The sequence below is a fragment of the Protopterus annectens genome, chromosome 3.part1 (assembly GCF_019279795.1).
Source record: "Protopterus annectens isolate FY-2018-M chromosome 3.part1, PAN1.0, whole genome shotgun sequence".
Classification (NCBI taxonomy): domain Eukaryota; kingdom Metazoa; phylum Chordata; order Ceratodontiformes; family Protopteridae; genus Protopterus; species Protopterus annectens.
In genome coordinates, this window is record NC_056732.1 from 1,610,166,503 (window position 1) to 1,610,191,502 (window position 25,000).

The 25,000-nt window shown below is 39.2% G+C and overlaps 1 protein-coding gene across 1 annotated transcript in view; it reads right to left on the minus strand.

Moving 5' to 3' along the window:
- Positions 1–25,000, minus strand: part of LOC122798580 (hepatocyte cell adhesion molecule-like) — a 607,511-nt gene that overhangs the window by 200,337 nt on the left and 382,174 nt on the right. Inside the window, exon 4 of the mRNA XM_044067644.1 lies at positions 9,440–9,562. Within this exon, the coding sequence (XP_043923579.1) occupies positions 9,440–9,562 (123 nt within the window). The remainder of the gene's footprint in view (positions 1–9,439; positions 9,563–25,000) is intronic.

The window sequence follows — 25,000 nt, forward strand, 5'->3', positions numbered from 1 at the left end:
TGGGGGGCCCCCTGAGGTGGTTCCACCCAAAGGTGGTGCAGGACCAACAGACAGGGAGATCCTGGGTTGGGCCCCTGACATGCTGGTGCCCGGTGCCATGGTCAACTAAGGTGGGACAGGTGGGTCTGCTGGGACCGGCCTTCTGAAGCATGCTATAGTGTTTGGATTTCATCATCATTTGTGGGTAAGTAATAGTCAACACATCCCAGGGTTAGGTACAGCATGCATAGATATTCCCATTAACCCAGACACCAGATACGGAATAGTTGCATAGCAAACAGAACACATGCATATATGGGACCACAGTGGTAATAAGAACAGCATGCAGGTATATTGATGGCACCATGCCACCAATGTTGGAATAATTCAATATAGCACATGCATAGGAACCATCAAAATATTTATCAAACAATTGGACATTATCAGAGTCATTACATTCCAGCTGGGGTGGGTCTGTTGATTATTAAACTTTGGACTCACTTAACCAATGTAGTTGGCTATCTTTTCCAGTATTAAAACTAAAGGGCTCACATTTGCTATATGATGGTAGTCAGTATTGGTTGGAAAAATCATTTTGTCACAGATACTTCAAAATATTATAGTCTAATGTTAATCAGATAACAACACAGTGTTTAAACTTTAAAAACTAGAGCACTGTGACACAGAAAAGTTACCAAGAAGATGAATATCAGGCCACATGTAGCTTCTACTTTAAAAGAGGTGGCCACACTCAATTGGAAGGCAGGAAGGTAGCACATTTGAAAGTCTGCACAGCTTATTGCATACCAGAGTTTAACATACTTTGGTGTGACTCATGACAAGGAGACAGTAGAGGGGCATAAGTGAACAAAACTCAGGTGGATCACCATTCTGCAAAAAATTCCTTTTAGTATACATCAGGTAAAATCACCATGGAATGGCTCAGACTAATAAGTTCTTCTTGGGAGATGGACACAAAATTTTATTTTATAAACACTATATAAAGCAAAATTTAATTAACTTTTATGCCCTGATACTTTAAACCTCCTGTAATAGAGATCCATCGGATATATGCACATGACCCTTTAAGGACATCAAGTATTTCATCTATACGGCTTCTGAATGTCTACGACTTTTTATTTTGTAAATACATAGGTTCATAGTTTATAGGTTCGTAGGTTCATAGTTTAGTACTAAGCTAACTGCCCCTGAGAGCCATTTTAAACCAAGCCATCACAGAAGTACAGAAGAATGAGGTAGCAGCAAACAAGTCCTCACCATAGTATAACCAAATTGAACCTGTGAAAGGAATCAGTATACAGTCATGTGTTCCATAGCCCACTACATAACATAAATATGTCAACTGGAGTACAGCAGTAAGCCCAGAAGTGAGGTGTAATTGTAATAGAGTGTTGAAGTCCCCAATAAAACACAAGGACCCCACAGAGTGTACGCACACATTAATCATGGATACCAGGCTACATATAAGGCGTAATGACCTCTCACCCCCAAAAGGGCCCATAACCATACCAGAAGAACGTAGAGTCTTGAAATCACTGACACTCAGGTTAAAACAGCCCTCTCCAAAGCCAAAAACACAGCATCAATGGGACCAGACGGTGTCCCAGGCTGCGTCCTACACATGCTCAAAGATGAACTAACCCCTCACCTAAACACACTGTTTAAACTCAGCCTCTCTACAGGCTACGTACCCATAGAGTGGCGCACAGCAATGGTTATTCCACTCCATAAAGGTAGAGCCACAACAGACCCCAGGAACTATCACTCTATAAGCCTGACTAGCTTGGTCTGCAAGGCTATGGAGTGCATCATCATGGAACGCATTAACAGAGACATTGGGAACCTCCAAACATTGGACCCTACCCAGTTCGGCTGTGTGAAGAGCAGATCATGCCTCCTAAACCTGGTGGACTTCTTTGAGACAGTTACCAAGGCTATAGACAAGGGAAAGGTGGTACACACAGCCTACATAGACCTCGCAAAGGCCTTTGACACCATTCCCCATTCTGGTATTATAGACAAGCTCACCAGCCTGAACATAAACCCCTATGTCACAAGATGACTTGCCAACTGGCTCACAGACAGAACCCACATGGTGAGAGTTGCGGGAGCTAGGAATGACTATAAACTGGTTACGAGTGGCATTCACCAGGGTTTAGTCCTAGGACCCCTCCTGTTCGGTATATACTTCTCAGAGGTACAGGCAAGCACAGGAGGGCTATGGCTGACCAAGTTCACAGACGACTGCAAACTAGGGGCTATAATTGACTCTCTGGCTGACACAGACATCCTCCAAAAGGGTCTCATCGAGACGGATACCTGGTGTCAAAATCATGGCCTCAAGCTAAATGCCAAAAAGTGAATAGTCATCCCCTTTGGAAAAAACAAACTACCACATAGGTGACAGTCCCCTAAATTCGGAAGACATAATAAGGGATCTGGGGACCCAAGTAGATAGTAATCTCACCTTTGATAATCACATTGCCAAAGTGGTTAGAAAATCCTTCTACATGGCCCACCTAATCACAAAAGGGTTTGAATCCAGATCAAAAGAGGTCATTGTGCCCCTCTACTCATCACTCATCAGACCCATCATAGAGTACAACTCCCCGTTTGGGATGTACCTTACAAGACACCTGCAGCAGCTGGAAAGACTACAGAAGTACCTCACTAAGAGGATCATTGGCCTCAAACAGATGCCCTATGCAGCTAGACTGAAGAAACTTCAGCTGTACTCTGTTGCATACCGCCTACTCAGAGGTGATCTCTGCCTGACATACAAGGCCATGTCCAACCCAGAATTGATGGACATGCTCCACCTAAAGAAAACCTTATCCCCTTGAGCCACATGCTCTAGGGATCTAAACCTCACCACAGCAATAAATAAGACATGCTGGAGGGATAGATTCCTGTCTCAGAGACTTCCCATGCTTTGGAACATCTACATTAGGCAGAGCTCCTCGCTAACACTCTTCAGAAGAAACCTTGACGAGTGGATGGGAAACAGAAAGTTTACCCCGGAGGTCACTTCAGTGGCTCTGCTGAACAGAGACAGAGGGAACTAATCTAAGGTGGCGGTGAAAGCCAACACATTCTGGCTAGGCTTATAAATGCCTTTGGGCAGATAGCCTAGTACCTACCTATGAACCTATAATAACTCCATGCCAAAAAGGCATTATAATGCAAAGTCTAATGTAAGCAATGCTAAGCATTGCACAGGCCAGCTTAGGAGGTGTGAGCACTGTGTAGACCAGCTAACTCCTTGTGCCCAGTGGTATACCCCTTTAAACAATGCCAACCCTAGGTAAGCAGGTTTGCCCATAGTTTAGCCTTTTCAAAACCGGACAGTCACGGAAAAGTGTGGGAAATCAGCCCTACTTAAACCCAAGAGGCAGGAATACATCTCATAACTGGTTGTAGCTTCCCCTTGGAGGCACTATGGCAGTAAGGGGAGAAAGTGTGCGCTTCCAGGTGCAGCACTGCTGTATCCAGGAGTCCAAGGTCATGGCAGGACTCCTAAAGACCATGCTCAGAGACTGCTGCAGGGCCAGTACCATGGCTCCCAATATAAGCAGGAGGCCTAGGATCATCTCGCCTGTGACCTCGCCATTGCCACTGGCATACCCCGAACTGGTGAGCAAGTCAGGCACCACTATGCCGACCTGAAGTGGTGTAAGGGGGACCTCTTGGAGGAGTGGCTCCAAGAGGCTAGAGTGTTAGGGGATGTTCCAGCCGTGTGTAAGTATCACCCCAGTATGTGTGTAATAATTGCCAGCTCAGGTATATCATGGATAGGTATGGCTAAATATTACTCTTATGTCCCCCACAGCTGCAATGGAGTGGGCCGTGAAACAGGAGACCAACATCAGTCACTTGGTGAGGTTGTGATGTGAGGCAGGTCAGTAATACTCATGCATTTACTGTCATAGGAAATAAAAATAAAAGTAGTAGTAAATTAATTGCTTGTATAAAACCTGCATTGTTCAAGGCAAGTACAGCATACACTAGAGAATATGGCAGGAAGAGTCTCATTGTTTGTAAGTCAATAAAAGTGTAATAGCCTGACAAAACAGGTTTAACTGCTGGACTTCATGTGTATATCCTGGTATCATACGGTAATGTAGATATGCAATCATGTAATAGTACTGTAGTATTAAGCACTGTTACCCACACCATGCACCATATATTGAATGTGTATGAATGCCTGTATATGACAGGTGTAACCCCCAGAGGCCATTTAGTACACCTGAGAGACAGACAGTAAACAGGGAAAATTCAGACAACAAAAACCGAATAGCACATGCAATTGAGATGTGAACTGTTGTTTTTTTAGCACACACAGCCACTGTTCGAATCCTGCCAGTGGTAGTAGTCTGCATACAGAATCATACCCCACAACTGTACAGATATGTCCAGAATGTCAATTAAAGTGGCCCATATTTGTTGCCTATCAACCTGTCCCCCTGGGAAATCAGTGGGATGATCCCAGACATATAGGCAGCAAACAGGAAATACAACTGATTGACACACAGCTATGAGAACAAAGCTGGCATACAAGCAACTCCCCAATACTTTGTGACCAACAAGCCATGTATGTCCCATTTACACCCCAACTTGTCAAGCTGTGTGTGTGTACAGTAACAGAGTGAGATATTTGTGTATAATAGTAATGTGTCATCTGGTACTGTGTGTGGGAACATTCAGGTAGTGCTAATAAACATTCCTCCCACAGGTCTGTCAGATACCAACACTGTGGCCAGAAATACAAGAATGATATGCAGTTGCTCTGAATAATGAGGTATTACACATCACTGTCATCCACACTGTCCTACAACAAATAATGGCCTAGGAAATCTGTATATGAGTGTTGTAATACAAGGTCAGAATGCAAAAGCACAGGGGATTAATAAGACAGAAATGAGATTGGAGATATACAGCAATGTCTATATAGCAGACACAACTGTGATGGACAGTTTAAATTGTAGCAGGCACAGCCATGGTCTGAATCCTGGGAGTGGAATTAGACTGCATACAGATTCATACCCCACAACTGTACAGATGAGGCCAGAATGTCCAGTATATGTGCCCATATCTGCTGCCTGTCCCCCTGTCAAGTTTGTGGGATGATCCCAGATGATTGGCCAGCAAACAGGGAATACAAGTGATTGTCAAACATCATGAGAACACACCTGTCACTGTAGCAACCCCCCAAACTGTTAGGAGAGTAATATGTCAAGTATGTCCTATCTACACTCCCATGTTGTCAAGCTGTGACCAGAGTGTGTACAGTAACAGAGTGAGATGTATGTGCATAATACTAATATGTAATCTGGAACTCTGTGTGGCAACAGTCAGGTAGTGCTAACAAACATTGCTCCCACAGGTACATTGGATACGAACACTGTGCTGAGAAATGCAGACCATTATAACCTGTACTGGTACTGTTCAAGCTGGTATTGTGGGGAATTGTGAGTGTTGCAGGGTCTCTGAATAATAAAGTATCACTGGTCACTGTCACCCACACTGTGCTACATAATATAACTGTGTAGGAAAGCATGTATATGTGTGTGTCAGGTCACTAAAGGTGGAAGAGGGCAATATTTTAGATATGTCCCGGCACACAAGCATGTAGCAACACATGGCCAGAGTCTGTGCAGAAAGAGTTGGATAGCTATGTGAAAAACAACCCAGAATTCAGGAGTATGTGTAGAAACAGTTAGTGTTAACAAACATTCCCTCCACAAGTATACCAGGTAAGAGGTGTATACTGCAGGTAAATCTTGTTCATGTGTACAGATGACGACAGCCATATCACTGTCCAAACTAAGGCTATAGGGTAGTGTAGTAAGATTTGTAAGGTACAGATAACAGCACTGACTAAAAGTAATGTGGACTACATGAATATACTAGTTGTTAATTGACATCTTTCTCTTCCCCCCACCATATCTCCAACAATAATCAACAGACCCACCCCAGCTGGTATGTAATGACTCTGATAATGTCCAATTGTTTGATAAATATTTTGATGGTTCCCATGCATGTGCTATATTGAATTATTCCAACATTGGTGGCATGGTGCCATCAGTATACCTGCATGCTGTTCTTATTACCACTGTGGTCCCATATATGCATGTGTTCTGTTTACTATGCAACTATTCCGTATCTGGTGTCTGGGTTAATGGGAATATCTATGCATGCTGTTATACCTAACCCTGGGATGTGTTGACTATTACTTACGCACAAATGATGATGAACTCCAAACACTATAGCATGCTTCGGAAACTTCCAAAGTTTAAATAGTGGTGCATGTGCCTTTAAAGTTGATGTTGGGGAAGAAAGGACCTTGATTCTCTTCAGGAAGAGGAAGTGAGGCACAAGTTTGGACACTCATTCCCATAGCAGGCTCCTCAATAGAGATCAAAGATCATGCAAGAGTGCTGGCTTTGATGGGGCAAGGAAGTCTTGAGAGCTTATGTCACCCATAGCAGGTAAGTAACACATCCTCACCAACAGGACTGTTGCACTTCAAACCCTGGTGTTCTACAGGCAGGCAGTAAGGGGCCCAAAGCACAAAAATCACAAACCACCTCCGATTGTTGACTGAATTATGTATCCTGTTGGCTGACTTAACCCCACACAGATGATGGTGAACAAATAATCCCATTGGCTAGGGAGGGGGTGGAGAGGGATCAGCATACATTGGGAGAAAAAAATAGAAAAGAAAATTTATGACCAGGTACCAAGTTAAGACAGTATGGATCTAGTTAGCTGAACATAAAAGTGACAGTAAAAGCATCCAAAACTTCTTTTATGGCATTTGGGACAGCATGAAAGCATAAAAATATATTAACATAAAGGGTTCAGCAAGCACATAAGTCACCTTTCAACTATGAAGTTCCTATAAGATCTCAAATTCTGTTATCAGAGACCCTTGGATTGAATAAAGATTTCACATGACTACACTACTATCAACAAATATACTGCCCTCAAACTAAAAAAATTATTCTGTTCATATACCCGAGTAATAACAGAGAACACCACAGTGTTGCCCCAAACGGCTCCAAGTTACAGCTAGGTCTCATTTCTGTTAAATGATTAGTTTTGCATTACTCAAGGAAAGTTACTGTCACCCACTAAAAGAGATCAATTCTGTAACTACCATCCTGTTCACTAAGAAACCAAAAAAAGTGGGGCGCCCTCTGATGAGACAACTCCAAATACACTGCAGAAAAACTTTTCTCTAAGATAGCCTTAGCAAACTGGAATTATCTTCCAAATAATTTTATTTATTTATTTATTTGAAATTTGGAAACCAGGTAATTGGATTAGTCAACTGGCCATTTTCAGTCATGACCAGTCCTCCAGAGGATCAAAGTACATAATACATAATAAAAAATCACTAACAAAACTGAAATCATGCATCATATGGTAAGAAAAATGCATATCAAACATAAGTATACATATAAAAAGAGTAGCAAGAAACAACAATATTCACATTTTCAAGCAATGTGGAAACATGGATAATATTTATAGTATTTACAAGGTGGAGATCTTTAAGCAGGGTGATACCTATGGGTAGATTAAGTATTCACGTTACAGAAAGTCTGTGAGCCTATGGTTACTCACACAATAAAGTCCTACAGTAGTATTGTCTTCTAGTAAAAGTCTGATTGGTTTAACCTTGAATCCATTCAATAGTGTTCAAGAACATATTTCTCCAAGAAGGTGATTCCATGTTGCTGGCCTGAGATTAATGAAGGCCCTTTCCCCTATAGTAGTGCCAAAACATGTCCTCATCAAACTAATGCCATCATCTTAAATTCATGCAATAAGTAGGGTGTTTTTCTTATTTGTAAGGTTGTTTTTAGTGGAGTCAAACAGAGCCATAACCAGGGTACAGCAAAGGGGGTGATGGCCCTCAATGTAAGCCGTCAGCAGGCATAATCAACAATTTCCAAAGCACTGCAAGTGCAGTGCTGATATTCATTTAAGAATCAGGTAATAGTGCACATTCATAAACACATTCATTTAGTAGTTAAGTGTGTTAGCAACTGTTGCAAGGAGGTTACGCTGCTAGACTTACTAATATAGTAAAATACTAAATGCATTCATTTATAGGTTCATAGGTTCATAGGTAGGTACTAGGCTATCGGCCCAAAGGCATTTATAAGCCTAGCCAGCATGTGTTGGCTTTCACTGTCCCCTTAGATTAGTTCCCTGTGCTTCTGTCCAGCAGAGCCACTGAAGTGATCCAAGGGCTAAACTTTCTGTTTCCCATCCACTCGTCAAGGTTTCTCTTGAAGAGTGTTAGCAAGGAACTCTGCCTAATGTAGATTGGAATCTTATTCCAAGGCATGGGAAGTCTCTGTGATAGGAATCTATCCCTCCAGCATGTCCTATTTATTTTAAGAAGCCATGATATCAATTCAGGCTTCTTATATCAATTCCGGAATTGCAATACTGCGCCTGTGCACCATGGTTGTCGTGGTGTAAATTCATGCATACTTCCTGTAGGAGTACCTCATATTTGTTGACCATACCTTGGTTGCATGACCTTAAAGTGAGAAAATGGGTTTATATGTTGCATAGACTGTTCGTTAAACCCAACCACAGCTTTTACTCACAGACTACAGTCAAAATATTAATAAAATTAAACTACTACACATTTGCAACCAAACATTCAGCATTACCGAAGGACTGTTTTCTTCAACAGCCACAGTTATGAAAATGATAAACTCACATATCATACTACAGTAGACACTTCACCAGATAAAAATAGCAAATTAATAATATGGTTTGAGCAATTGTCCCATATCACTTTGTATTGAAACGCTAAATAATAATTCAAAAAGTCTATATAAAATTTTTAGAAAAGAAAATTTGCTACAGATATGCCGTGAAATACTAGCCATGGCTGAGTTCAGAGTTATGTATAGAAAAATCTGTAGTCTTAGTAAACACTTTTTTTTTTTTTTTTTTAGTGTGTGCAGACAATATAACTGTCATTTGTCCAGATTTTTGCTTCGTGTTCCTCAAAAGATTTGGTCTGTTCCTCAAAAGATTTGTGATTTTTTTTTTTTAAATGATTGAGGATGAAAGTCATTAAATGACAGACATTTGCGTTTCAGACTTCATGTCCTTCAGAAAATGCATGCTAAAGCAACACCTTCTATTATATCAAATTTCTAACTTTATCAGAGAAATATTTAAAATTTGTCAATATATTTGGTCCTTTGCCCCTCATTATGTTTTGCTTTGTCCAAATTTCTTGTAGTGAGAGTTTAAGAGGTATTCGGTATTCTGGAAGGTAGAAATAATTTTATCATTTATATTTTTATAATTTATATAGCATGCATTAATTCAATTCTTAAGTTTACATTATAAGTATGTTGAGATAAAACATCAAAAAATAGAAAGAATTGAACACTTCAGCACTTACTTCTTCCTTTTTTTCTTTTTCTGATCAATACCCATACGAAACCAAATATTAAAAATATGAGTGCACTTATGCATGCTGCCAGCAATGTAATTTTTTCATAATATATTTGATAATTCCTTTGTCCTAGAAGAGAAATTAAACAATATTTAGATATTTTGATCATTAACATTGGTACTATATGTATATGTATATGTATACGTATATATATATATATATATATATATATATATATATATATATATATATATATATATTTTTTTTTTTTTAATTTGAAATTCTAGTCACTTTTCAACTAAATGGAAAAAGCTCAAAGCATCAGACAATATTTTAATCATGCAAATGACAGAAAGCAAATTCAGAGCAGAACAGTAAAAATGTTTACAGGAGAGATCATATGTCATTGTTTACTAACAAGGAACAAGCCACATACATAAGGATTGAATAGCACTGCAATGTTTGTTAATGTTATAGAACCAGACATTATGAGCACAGTATATAGGAAACAAGTGTAGAGGTACAATACAAGAAATGTAAGTAACCAAGAGCAATATAAAGCAGCAGTTTACTTTGACAGTATATGTCCTGGTATAGAAATATTCCACAATGCTACATGTTCTACATGTGGAAATCAATACTGTGGTAGGAAACACTGAATTACTCTCAGATCAATGTCAATTACAAAATAGGCGCAACTTGTACTAATATTAACACAAATGCAGTTATTTTTACGCAATGACCTCAGATATATTTCTAGATACAATTCTAGAAGAGTGAGAGTGAAATAAGGTGAGCAATGATGAGTAATCAACCCTAATAAAAATAAATACATTTTTTTAACAGTAGAAACAATAGACATGAAGAAACGATGCTCACAGTACCATAGATGTTGGATGCATGCATTGCTGGATGGAAGGTTGGATGTATGGATGGTTGGATGGATGGATACTAGGGTGGATCAATGTATCTTACAAGCACATATGCTACATGGCTGAGTAATAGAGCTCATTAGGAGATAACCATACAGGCTACATGACTGAGGAATGAGATATGCACAAGTGAATGTTTCTCTGTAATATTAATTAAACACAGTCTGCACACTTTAATCATTCATGTGAGTTATCCAAGGAGAATGGAGAAAGGAAGATAAAGAAAAATAGTGTATATATTATTTAATGCCTTAGTTAACAGAGGTGGTAGAATAGGCCGCAGACCCTTTCAGCCATTACCCTGAAAGTTATAGCATTACAATCAGCAGACAAACATGAAGAATAACAGAAATGTATAAAATAATATAGAAAAATATCAGAATAGTCGGTCTTGATTTCAATTTGTTATTTAAAATTTTACAGGAGTGTTTTGAATATTGTCTATTTTGACAGGTATGGAAACATTTGCAGATATTTACTAGTGGTGGAAAGAATTAACTGTGAGCACAAAATAATTGCAAACATGAAGAGTGTGCAGTAAAAGGGCACTATTTAAACATTACATTTCATGATATGTACAACAGCTGCAGAGGACCATTTGTAGAAAGCACGTAGTTTACACATTATTTGCAAGAAGTACATTGCATTTATCTAAGCTGTGATGAAGGATGAAGGAAAGACAAGTCTGATAGGATGGTTAGCTGACCCCTGTATTCACTTGCTAATCTGTGTCCCTGAAACACTTGCAATCATATGTATTATTTACAAGACTCGTTCTGAACAGTGAAAGATTAAGGGTCAGATTATGAGCAACTTGCTCTCAGTGTAATTTACTGCAGTATAATCCTGCTCGCATTTCAAAAAAACTCGATCTGAGTGTAACTGACTTATGCCTGCCACAGAGACTCCCCATGCTTTGGAACAAAATTCCTAACTACATTAGGCAGAGCCCCTCACTAACACTCTTCAAGAGAAACCTTGACGAGTGGATGGGTAACAGAAAATACACCCCTGGGATCACTTCATTGGCTCTACTTGCAGAGGCTCAGTTAATTAATCAATGGGGCGGCGAAAGCCAACACACTCTGGCTAGGCTTATAAATGCCCTCAGGCAGATAGCCTAGTACTTACCTATGAACCTATGCTGTTTAAGATATATTTATAAAGTCGGCTTAAACTGGGTATCAAATTCCAAAAGACTTGCTATCAGTGTGACTTACTCCAGTGTAAGTTTATTTATAAAGTAGGCTTATACTGGAGACCAGATTACAAAATACTTGCTGCCAGTGGAAGTGATTTACTCTAGTAAAAGGCTTATGTATATAGTAGGCTTACACTGGAGATCAGATTCCCAAAAACTTGCTCTCTGTGTAAAGGAGTTACTCCAGAAAATAATTGCATTATATCTCTTGCAGAAACCATGCTAAGGATGTGAGGGAATGTCATATTAGTTGAAATATTCTGTCTTCTGTTCACACACAGGTCTTCAAATCTTTGTTAAGAGGCAGAGATTTTCAGTGGAGTAAATGGTAACAATTTGAAATGTTGGGACCCATGAAACACAGAGACTGAATTGCTGAAATATACCAAGTCCAAGATGCCATTTCTTGGAATATTCCCTTTTCTCCAAAGGTATGGTAATCACCAAGTTTGTATATATAAGTTCAGGGGTGAGGGGGGCTTGCTTCCCCATATGGGGGTGCGGGGGGGGGGGGCTTTCCCCTCTGCAATAAGAAGTTTAAAGGAGAAGAGCAATTTTTTGAGATTTGCTCTTCTGTAGATGTGATCTTTTTCAGCACTTGACATTTCGACTGCCAACATTTCAATAGGGAGCTGGGTAAATCCTTTGTAATGAAGGTGTTGGAGTTTTCAAGAAAACGAGTCACAATGGTATGTTTACATTTTGGTGGGAATATGCCATATGCCAATAAAAGGTTAAACTGTAGGTTATTAATTTTACTAAAATAGAAGTTTGGGGTGAACTAATAAGGACTGTGGGTTGTTCTTGGTTCTTATTTTTGTAATGTGTTTATTCCCAAGTGAACAATATGAAGTAGCAGACAAAGAAAGAATATAAAAAGGAAAAAATGAATACAGTTGGGAATCATCATGTAAAATATATTTAGAATACAGGGTTGTATTATAAAGAACAGGGAGCAGAGCCCTTATGGAGTGGGATGTTTAAATGTTGCATGCTAAGCATTATGGCTTGGTGCTATGTGTATATCTGAAGAACAAGTTTCGGAGTGATAAAATTCAAACAGGCTCAGTTTAAGAAGAAAACTGTGCATATGGTTGGCCTGAGATGAAATGGCTGCTTAGTTCTGTCTTCTCCACACCAACATAGTGATTTTGTGAAATAATAGTAGCTGCGACAGAGTTGGATATCAGAAACAATGCGGCAAAGGCATCACAGCAAATGGAAAAGGAGTTACTTACTTGGATTGATAGGGCTAACTCAAAATAGAAGCTGTTGTATAAACACCATATACACAATGTGGAGGCCTAGTATTTTACTATACTGCATTCTCAAGATGTGCCTAACAGTATACAAAGCCAGACTGCTGCCACTGTTGAAGAGAATAAACAGAGACAGAATGACATAACTGAAGAAGCAGGCAACAGCAGCTAGAGAAGAAAGTACAAATGATGCAGTTGAATATTGATGACTTAGAAAACAGAAGCCGGAGATATAATGTACAAATTACTGCAGTGCCAGACAGAGTAAATATTCAAAAACTGACAGATTTTCTGGAAAACATGGTCAGTGTGGCACTGAGACTACCACCAAACTTCATTTGCAGAATATAACAGATGCAAAGGGTTGCAAGGAAAAAACAAGAGGTAAACAACACACCTGATACACTTGTAATAGGTGACTCTATCGTGACTCTATCGTCAGGCACACTGACGTCCCGCTCACCAGGCTGAACAAGGAGAAGGTCACGGTGAGCTGCCTGTCGGGTGCTAGGATCCGCCACATAACACAAGCACTCAGGTCACTCCAAGGCAAGTACAAATATGACTCAGTGATTGTCCATGCTGGTGTGAATGACCTGAGATGTACCTCCCTGGACTACATGAAAAGAGACATAGAGGAGCTCTCTGAGCATGTAGCCCAGGCCAGTATGACCCTGACCTTGAGTAGCATCTTACCCTCACCAAGAATGATGCCACAATATGAAGACAAGATGATCAATTTCAACAATTGGCTTAAGTGTTGGTGTCATTCAAAGGGGATCCAATGCCTGTCAGCCTGGGATGACATGCTCGACAAGCCACGATGCTTCGCTAGGGACGGCTTGCACCTGTCACCCTGGGCTTTCGGATATTGGCAAAGGCTCTTGCTACCCCATAGTGCCTTTTTAGGCAAGGCTCAAAAGACAAACCCACCTCCATAGGTATCACAAGGGATAAGAAACTAAGAGTAATGCTACTCAACGCCAGAAGTCTAAACCTCAAGATGCATGCACTTGAATCTCTCCTTAGCATGGAGAACATCGATATATGTGCAGTAACAGAAACCTGGTTCAAGGCTCCCGAGAGCACCCCAGCACTACCAGGTTATACCTCATACCATGCTTTTCGGCCCCAAAACTTGGACCGAACCACAAAAGGAGGGGGAGTATCAATATTCGTCAAAGATACCCACACCTCCAGGTTGGTGGCACAGCACGAAGCATCAGAGACTATCCATGTGCAACTAACTGTGGGTAAAACTGCCTTCCAGTTTATAGCCTGCTACAGACCACCCTCCCAAACACAGGAACCCCACTTGGCCTTCCTGAGAATACTGGAAAATATGAAGGTCTCTCCAAACACCATTATATTGGGCGACTTCAACTACCCAAACATAGACTGGGAGCATTACTCTAGCTCCAACACCCTAGCCCAAAGGTTCCTAGAATTTATAAACTCAAATGCTATGGAACAACTTGTTACCACTCCCACAAGAGGGAAAACATACTGGACCTGATCATCACCAACATGGGGACACTATGCTCCAGACCAGAAGTGTATCCCTCACTGGTAAGATCAGACCATAAACTAATCTCACTGGATATTCACATCCCGACCCCACCCCTGCCCAGAAAACCACAGTGAAAAACTTCTCTAAAGCAAGTTTTACACGCCGCAAAAACAGGGTGAAATCCTTCAAAGCCCCCGGGCCTGTGGAAAATCCGGCCCAGGCCGCAGAATCCTTTATAAACGCATTCTATGAACACCTTCAGGAATGCATGGATCATCAATCCCAAATAAAACCAAGACCCAATCCTCCAAAGGCAGGCGTCCTGTCTGGTGGACCCCAACCATAAATAAACTATACAATAGAAGGAGGAAGCTACTACATGACAGAGCAAAATCCCAAAAGGGAAGGCATCTCTGATCAGTATTAGCAAAAACTACGGGCACTCATAAAATCGTCTAAGGCCAGCTTGAGAGAAAAATTGCACAGGACACTAAGGATAATCACAAGGCTTTCTTTAGTTATGTTAGGAACCTGGGTGGGAATTCCCAGATATGCTCAGAATTAGTCCAAAATGACAAAAAATACACCGAGCCCACAGACATTGCCAACATCCTAGCTGACAGGTTCAGTGCAAACTTCTCCCCCCTCCCCACCAAAGGGCAAATATCTATCCCAACAGAGTGCTGCCCCCCTGACATCTCAGATGCTCAGGTAAGAGCTGCCCTCTCCAAAGCAAAAAACACAGCATCAATGGGACCAGATGGTGTCCCGGGCTGCGTCCTACATGAACTCCAAGAAGAGCTAAACCCAAACATAAAACTACTGTTCAATCTTAGCCTTACTACAGGATATGTACCCAAAGAGTGGCGTACAGCAACAGTGGTCCCTCTCCACAAAGGTGGTGCCTCAACGGATCCTGGAAACTATCGCCCCATAAGCCTGACTAGCTTGGTCTGCAAAGCTATGGAAAGGATCATCATGGACCTCATAAATAAAGATATTGGGGACCTACAGACACTGGATCCTACCCAGTTTGGCTTTAAGGGCAGATCCTGCCTCTTAAACCTGGTCGATTTCTTTGAAACGGTCACCAAGGCCATTGACGAGGGGAAGGTGGTCCACACAGCCTACCTGGACCTCGCAAAAGCCTTCGATACAATACCCCACTCGGGCATTATAGATAAGCTCACCAGCTTAAATATAAACCCCTATGTCACTAGATGGGTTGCAAACTGGCTCAAGGACAGAACCCACATGGTTAGAATTGCTGGAGCCATGTCAGACTCCAAACTAGTTACAAGTGGCATCCCACAAGGCTCAGTCCTGGGACCTCTCTTGTTCGGTATATATTTCTCGGCGGTACAGGCCAACACAGAAGGACTGTGGCTGACCAAGTTCGCAGATGACTGCAAACTGGGCACCATAATCAACTCTCCAGCCGACACAAGCATCCTCCAAAAGGGCCTCATAGAAACAGACAACTGGTGCCAGAGCCATGGCCTCAAGCTAAACGCCGACAAGTGTATAGTCATCCCCTTTGGCAAAAACAAAATGCCCACAAATTACCACATAGGTGGTAATCCATTAAGTACAGAAGAAGTAATTAGGGACCTGGGGACCCAAGTTGATAGCAATCTCTCATTTGACAACCACGTGGCCAAAGTGGTTAGAAAAACATTTTATATAGCCCTCCTAATCATGAAGGGATTCACATCTAGATCAGGGGAGGTCATCGTGCCTCTTTACTCATCCCTTATCAGGCCCATAATTGAGTACAATGCCCCTTTTGGGATGTACCTTACCAGACACCTGCAGCAACTGGAAAGACCCCAAAAGTACCTCACCAAGAGGATCAAAGGGCTCAAACAGATGCCATATGCTGCCCGGTTAAAGAAACTCCAGCTCTACTCAGTGGCATACCGCCTGCTCAGAGGCGATCTGTGCCTGACGTATAAAGCCATGTCCAACCCGGAATTAATGGACATGCTGCACCTCAGAAAATCCAAATCCCATCGAGCTCTGCGCTCGAGAGACTTGAACCTCAGCACTGAAATAAATAGGACATGCTGGAGGGACAGATTCATAACCCAGAGGCTCCCTTCACTCTGGAATAAAATCCCAGTCCAGGTTAGGCAGAGTCCCACATTGACTCTCTTCAAGAGGAATCTTGATGAGTGGATGGGAGATCGTAGGTTTACCCCAGCTATCACTTCTGTGTCACTGTTAGACAGAGGCACAGTATACTAACCTCAAAAAAAGGCATAGCAAAATTAATTTAAATTGGGTGGCGAAAGCGAAACACACTCTGGCTAGGCTTATAAATGCCCTAGGGCAGATAGCCTAGTATGAACCTATGAACCTATGAACCTATAAACAATTCCAGACATGTGCTCATGTCTCTCAGCTCCTTTCCCACAAGGGAATGGGTTATTTAACATAGCAGGAAAAACAGAGGTCTTCTCTAACAATGTCACATTAAGTTTCTGGAACACTTTTTAAAGACTTGTGTCATGCAACAAAGAAGTGGACTATTTGAAGAGAAAGTTAGCTGAGCTAGGTTTCCCTGTGATAGTGGTGTATCCAGCTGCACTAAGGGTAACAGATTGGGCCAAGATAAGTAGCAACACTAATACTGCAAATACATGGCATAAAGTAGAAAATCGAAAGAAAAAAGTGATAGAACTTCAAACAAGGGGTTGGAACATATTATAAGACACAAAGAAATGGAATGGGAAGCAAATGGCCAGACGAGAGCACAAATCAGGCAACACAGAGGGAATACCAGCATGGAGAATCAATAGATAGAGTATAGAAAATAAAATAGTCAGGAGCCCAGACATTTCAGAATGTGACAGACACCTTCCCTAGTAAAAATGAAATGGAGATTTCATTGTGACAGTGGCAGTGTCAAGCAAGTAGTGAGATAACACTGTGCTAAATAGCATAAATGCCAGTAGGGGGAAGTAGTGAGATGACACTGCGCTAAACAGCATAAATGCCAGTAGAGGGAAGTAGTGAGATGTCACTGCACTAAACAGCATAAACACCAGTAGAGGGAAGTAGTGAGATGACACTGCACTAAACAGCCGTCAGTAGAGGGGAGTAGTGAGATGACACTGCACTAAACTGCATAAATGCCAGTAGGGGGAAGTAGTGAGATGACACTGCACTAAACAGCATAAACATCAGTAGAGAGATGAAAGGCAATCAATCAATGAGCTGCGTTTGCCATTTGTATCTGTGGCAACACACTTCAGCAGTGGTAGTAGAGGGATTTTTGAAAGAATGTGCAGACTCAAGAGCACACCACTCAAGTGACCAGATTTTTGGCTTATATTTTTGGTGTGCTCTCAAATGCAAATGGCAAATCATTGGGATGATCTGAGGAATGAAGTCACTGAATGACATACATTTGAGTTTCAGAATTCAGAAAATGTATGTTAAAACAAACCCTGTTACTCTAGCAACATTCTAAGTTTATAAGAGCAATATTTAAGATACGTCCATATTTTTGGCCCTTTGTCCCGCATTTATTTGGGGCTTAGTCCAGATTTCTTGCACTGTCAAGTTGAGAAGTATGCTCAAGAGATTGATCTGCTAACTGTTAATACACTCCAATTGACTACTAGGCATCAACAAATGAATTAAACAATAGCAGCAAGAGTGTTTATATGGGGCACTGTGTGAACTCACGGATTTCTTACACCTGTGAAACATCAAGACAAGACATACCTGAAGCACTTAATGGATACAAATTCTAATATTTTTAATATTTAACTATATGCCTCATAAGTATACTGTTTTCTGGTTTGATATGTCAGTGACAATGGAAATTGTATACAAAATGTTTGCTTTTATTTAGATTACTGAATAACTGGTTTCTTATTTTTTGTACAAGGTATCTCAGAGTAAAACAGAAAGCCCATGAAAAGCAGGAAAGATGGACAGGAACATAAGTTTTATAATTCTCCAGAAAAATAAATATACTGTCTTTAATATTTATCCTTCACTCAGTCATGCATTTGCAAAGCAGTACCTGTAGTACATTAGCATTCCCACCATCCATGAAGCAGATGTACAAGAAAATAAGTTTGTCCCAGAAATAAGTATGTATTTTTAGTTCTGGGTTAAATAATTTATTGTCCATATCAGTAATGATGCTTTAGTTATCAGGGCAACATGTGTACTGAGCAGTTGGAATGTTAGCACGAGGTCATAATTTATAATTATTTTAGTTTGTGTTTTGGTTTCCTATTTGTAAAAGTGAATGTGTAAATAATTACATACCCCACTAGCCAGTAATATGGCAGTTTGTGTTGCTGCCGTACTGTATGTAGTTCTCCGGTTGTGTGGCTTTCTGCAAGTCAACATGTCCTCATCTCACTTTTATTTTTATTTTTTATTTATTTAACATTTGTTTACTGGCAAAGTCCAACTTGGAACTAAGCCAATTTTCAGTAATTACCCATGGAGAAAGGCTCCAGAGCATGCCTTCATAACATGGGAGGAAACCAGAGCACCTGGAGGAAACCAACACGAATGTAGGAAGGACATGTAGACTATACAAAGAAGACACCCCAGTAGAAAATCAAACCAGAGAACCTCTTGCTGTGAGCCAACAATGCAACCACTGAAACACTGTGCCATACAGTAATGCTCAGTGTAAAAAAAATATATATCAAAGCCAAAGCTTAAAAAGGCCCTCAAAGAGCTTGCCACCATAAAAGGCTGGATTAGACACCCTCAAACCTAATCACAAATCCAAAATGGATTTAAAAGAATCAGTAGTTTCTGATTTTCTAACCCATGAAGGAATTGTATTCCACCATACACAAGCTCTCCCATGAAAAGTGTTATTCCAGGCAATGGTTTTACCAAACTGTTTACCAAATAATTATTGATTCTAGTATTCAGGGGATGCACTTCCTTAAAATATCCACAGTATTCCCAAATGTACAATCCTTAATGCATTTGTAAATGGTATTAAGGTGGCCTAACCAGCTTATTTTTAATATGGAAACAAAAATCACACCTCAGGTCTCTTTGGGTATTTCATATCCATCGTTCCTATAATCTTTCTAGTGACATACCTTTGTAACTTTTCCAGTCTATCTGATTCTGCCTTATTATATACACAAAAAGACCCACTGTATTCTATAATTGGTATAACCATTGTCTTCTATAGGAAGTAAAACCATTTATCTCTACTTACAACAGTTTTACAGGTATTACTTATTTACAATAGCATCTTCTAATAACATCTAACAAATGAGGATAAAAAATTAAGGTATCTTCAAGTTTTATACACAAATCTCTAGTTACTTGGTCTTTCTTTTGAATTATCCAAAGCATAAGAATAATTGTGATTCCCAACATCAAAATGCAAAATACAAGATTTTGTTGAACATTAAACTTCATATCATTCCTTGTGACCCAATTAAATAAGGTATCCAGGTATGCTTGAAAGGAAAACGGCCTCAATATCCCAGAAATGCTGTACCCACTTTTACATCATATGCATATTTATTCATCCAAAATTAATACCACATGGAAAATGGGCCATAAAAACACTTAATAATACTGGGCCCAACACTGAACCCTGTGGAACAGCTGCCATAAACACCCTCTTGTCAGACTCACGTTGATCAATTTTTACCCTGCCAGTCAGTCAGTTAGAAATCTATCTAGTCACATAACCATTTATACTGCATTCAGTCTGTAAATACATAATACTGGAATGAGGCCATTCAGTCTGTAAATACATAATATTGTAATGAGACATAGTGTCAAAGGGCTTTGACAAATCCAAATAAATAATATTAGCGACTTCCCCTTCCTACAATACTCTCCATAAGGGACTACAAAAATAATGTAAATTTGAACTGCAAGACCTGCCTGCTCCAAACTCATGCTGTGCTTTGACAAACCTATCACCCCTGGAACCAATTATAAATTGAGAGAGAACACTCTCAAAACATTTTACCACAACACTAGTTAGGGTAACTGATCTATTATTTTCAACAGAAGCATGATTATAATCTTTTGGAACAGGTACAATACAATACCTTTTTTCTAAATTGGAGGAACACAGCCTGCTTCAAGTTTTTTTTTAATATGACAAATACAAACAGGGAGACATCTCCGTAATAATATCTGATAGAAAAATACCATTAATTCCATCAGGACTCAGATCACAGCTGCACCTAACGATACTTGAAAAATCATCAAGTTTAACCCAAGAAGAACTGGGCAATCATGCGACACTTTGACCTTAAGATACTCATTTTTCAAATATCTACCAATCCCAACAAAATGATTCACAAAAATGTTGGCCAATAACCCAGAATCGGTTACCATGTTGTTTCCATCAGAAATCTGAAATCTCAGATATGCATCCTTTTTATATTGCTTCAAATGATTACAAAAGGCCTTTTTATTTTTAACATTACTACTAGCCAGCCTTTTCTTATAACCTTTCCTACTCAGTCTAGTTAATTTTCTTGACTTATACCTCACCATTCTAAATTTTTTCAATTTTCTTTCGCCTGGCTCCTTAGTCAATAGTTTCCACAAACTCTGAGGTTTTTGCATAACTTTTACAGAGAGCTATTCCACCAATGGGTTTTATACCCTTTAAACTTATTAGAACACAAAGGCAAAAAATTGTCAGTCAGTATATACAAAAAACATAAAGCCTATTCCAACTTTTCCTAACATTAACTTGACAAGCTATTTCTCTCCACCTCTAATTAGATCCTTCCTCTCTTATTTTATTATTTGCTCAATATAAAACATTCATTATCCCTTGATCTGATATTAAATGACTAAACATTAATACCTCATATGACTGGGAGATACAAGAATGATCACAACCCACTAGTTCTTTGCAAACTTCACATTTGCCAATCAATTATCGGTCTTTACCCAAATTGTGTCTCAAATATGACCTCCTCTGGTTGGCAGTATCTCTACTTGAGAATATCCCATTGTTTCACTTAAAAACTCACCAACTAAACCCTTGTTAATATCCACATAGGACCAATCAATATTTAGTGTATTCAGATCACTACCCAAAGTATCAAAACCTGCTTCAAACAAAGACGTTATTTGATCTACAAAACCTTTTAAGATCATTAGAGGATTGATCAGATGGTCTATAACAAAGTCTAGTTTTACACACTTTTCCTGTCAAAATCCAAATTTACTGAAATACACACACATATATATATATATATATATATATATATATATATATATATATATATATATATATATATCTTTATATATATATATCTTTATATATATATATATATATATATATATATATATATATATATATATATGTGTGTGTGTGTGTGTGTGTGTGTGTGTGTGTGTGTGTGTGTGTGTGTGTGTGTGTGTATATAAAATCAATACCCTGAATATTAGACAACAAAACACACTGAACATAAATGGACACACTATCACCCCTCCCTATCTTCTTTATTCTATAATAAGCTTTATACCCTAGTAAACTCAATGATACACTTTTATCTGAAAACTAAGTTTCAGATACCATAAGAATATAATAATTATCACTCATCACCTTTTCTTCTAGAAACTGAAACTTATTTAAACTTCTGAGATTACATAAAAGGAATGTATAACTTACTTCTGACCTAACATACAAGCAATCATAGAAAATCCTAAACTAAAAAAAAAATATATTTCTATAACGTATCTAATAAAAATCTATTTCCTATGTGACTATGTTTCATATCAGGACAAAAAATTTTCCTTCACATGTACATTTCCTCGGAGACATACACATATTCCATGCCATGCCAGCTACAAATCCTTCTAATAATATTCATAAAACTCCTTTCCACATTAATTGAGGAAAGCGTCATAGAAATCAGTTCAAACTTTTTCTCTTTACTTAGCTGTGTTATCTGCTCATTTGCAAAACTGCCATCATTAGTTTTCACTATATCATTAATACATATCATTACAAACATATCATATTTGTTGTTAACTAAGAAAATCTTTTTCAAAGCAACCAAAGTATTATACATACTACACCCTCCTAAACAAGAAACATTAATACATTCCTTAATTTTCCCAGGAAAAATATTCTTAACGTTCCTGAATAGAATCCACAATTAACAAAACGTGGTACTTTTCAAAAGAAGCATCAACCCCTCCTACCACAGCCACGGGTGGCATACTGCGGTCACCTGAGACTCTTCTTTTCTTCTTCCTGTTTACATCCACTAGCTCCTATAATGTGTCACCTTCTAGGTCATCACACAAAACCCTCCTTCCAGTGCTTTAGATACCACAGGTTAGTCAGAACAGAGTAAATATTATGCTCACTATCACTAACCTTATCTAAATTATCAATTTGTGTATCAATAATTGGTGCCACAAACTGAGAAAATATATTATCCAGTCAGGCATCATCAACATCCCTATCATTAATAAATAGAGATGTTTGTGTTTCCCCGTTTGTAATATTTTAACTATGGAAAAAAATGATTTAAAACACTTTCCTCCTCTACCTGACATCCCATGTTTACTGTTCTTGCCACCCACTAACCCATTTTTAGAATTTATATATTTCTTTGGGATGACTGCAAACTTGCCCCAGTCTAAAATATTACAATCCAGCATCATACAGACTGCATACCTATGGAAAAAAAAAAAAAACACAGTCCATCAAATCTTCCAGACAAAATCTATTTATTCCATATCCTACCACCAATAATATATAACATTTAGACTTACCAAGCTCTCGAACTTTGCTAACTTTCCTAACAAAGAACTTCCAAAAAACACACAGGAAAATCAAAACAAAAAAATGAAGCCAGGAGCCGGGAGCTGAATTCCACTTACACTAGTTTAATGTCACTCAGTTTAGTGCTTTCATCCAGGTTCTGATGGAATCCATTTTACATGGATGAAAGCATTAAACTGAGTGACATTAAACTAGTGTAAGTGTCATTCATCTCCTGGCTTTGTTTCTTACCATTCCTAATATAATTAATACACAAATACGTATCTTTTAGTTGATGTACAAATGGGTCCACCCACTTGTGCCCGCTTGTGAGAATTGAGTTAAAAAGCTTTCACTAGATTTTGTAACAGAACAAGAGCACAGAGACACCCACCTGTAGCACACACAGATACTTCTTAAGAATTCACAGCCCTTAAAAGGACTCAAGGGGTTCAAAATATTTTGTATAAAAAGCTTGGCAACTTTTACAGGAAGGGGCAGAAGAACATTTACAACTGTAGACAAAAAAAATGCTATTAATATTATGATTTTTCCCTACATTATGCATATTTATTTAACATTTGTTTACCGGGAAAGTCCGACTTGGAATGAAGACAATTTTCAGCAAAGGCCCGGGAAGAAATATTCCAGATGCATGTCTTTGTACCATAGGAGGAAAATGGAGCACCCAGAGGAAACCCACACAACTGCAGGGAGGATATGCAAACTCCACACAAAAGGCACCCCAGCCAAGAATTGAACTGGAGAACTGCTTGCTGTGAGGTGACAACATTACCACTATACCACTGCATATTTAAAGGCATATTCCAATGATGTTTGACCTTCTCTTAGAGGACAAGATATAGACTCTAATCAAAAAGTATGTATGCAGGACATATCAACAGAGGATTCCAAGACAGGAGCTGTTAACATTATCGTATGAAAGGAGATGGGGGCTGGTGCATCTCCCCTCACAGGGAAAGAACACGAAGACAGAAAAGATAACCCTTGTGTGGGGTCATGGCCCTTTATAAAGACATTCTAAGGGAGACCCTTAGTGAAAATTGGGACATGACTTCCAAAACACCTATATATAAAAGAATTTGGGACCACTTAGAGGTCAAGAATAAAATTCTCAGCCATGAGCAAACCGACTGGGAAGAGGCAAACAAATGTGGTTGGAAACAGATAAGGGAGTTAGCCTCCTCATATATGTATGACAATGAACAAGAGAGGAGAGTCTTTCTTTATCAAGAATTACGAAGGCATTTTCATATTGGAAACCAATGCATTTTAACGTTTAATATCTTGATGAGGAATTATATGGATGTTTCAACTAAACCTCTCAACTTCTTACCACTAGAATTCTGGACAAAGCCAAAAATAATTGTGAAGACAAAGGCCCAAAATCATGGACAATTTTAAATACTGCTCTTATAATCTTAGAAAGTTGCTAGAATAACAGGTTTTGCATTATCTTGCATTTTCTGAAAGCTATGAAGTCTGAAACACAAATGCCATTATTTAGTGACTTCAATCCTCAATGATTTTCTGGAAAATCATAAAGTTTATGAGGAACATATGAAAAATATGACACAAAAATCTGAATATTCTGTGAAATTCTGGACAGTTGAAAGTATGATTCCAACACTAAGCAAGGAAAAGCAATAGGGAGGTTCCTGAGAACAAATGAAATGGTACTGAAAAGGGAAAGAGGCAGTTTAATTTATAAAGGTGTCAGACAATATACAAGTGTAAAAGGAAGAGCTAGGTTTGTGAGGGTCTTGCCATGTAAGGAAACTACTAATAAGAAAGTGACTCAGTATAAGTGGAATCACAATTAAGAAAATACCTATCATTTTTTGAAAATGCCCTTATGTTTGAGACCAACAGATGAGGATCTTGCACTT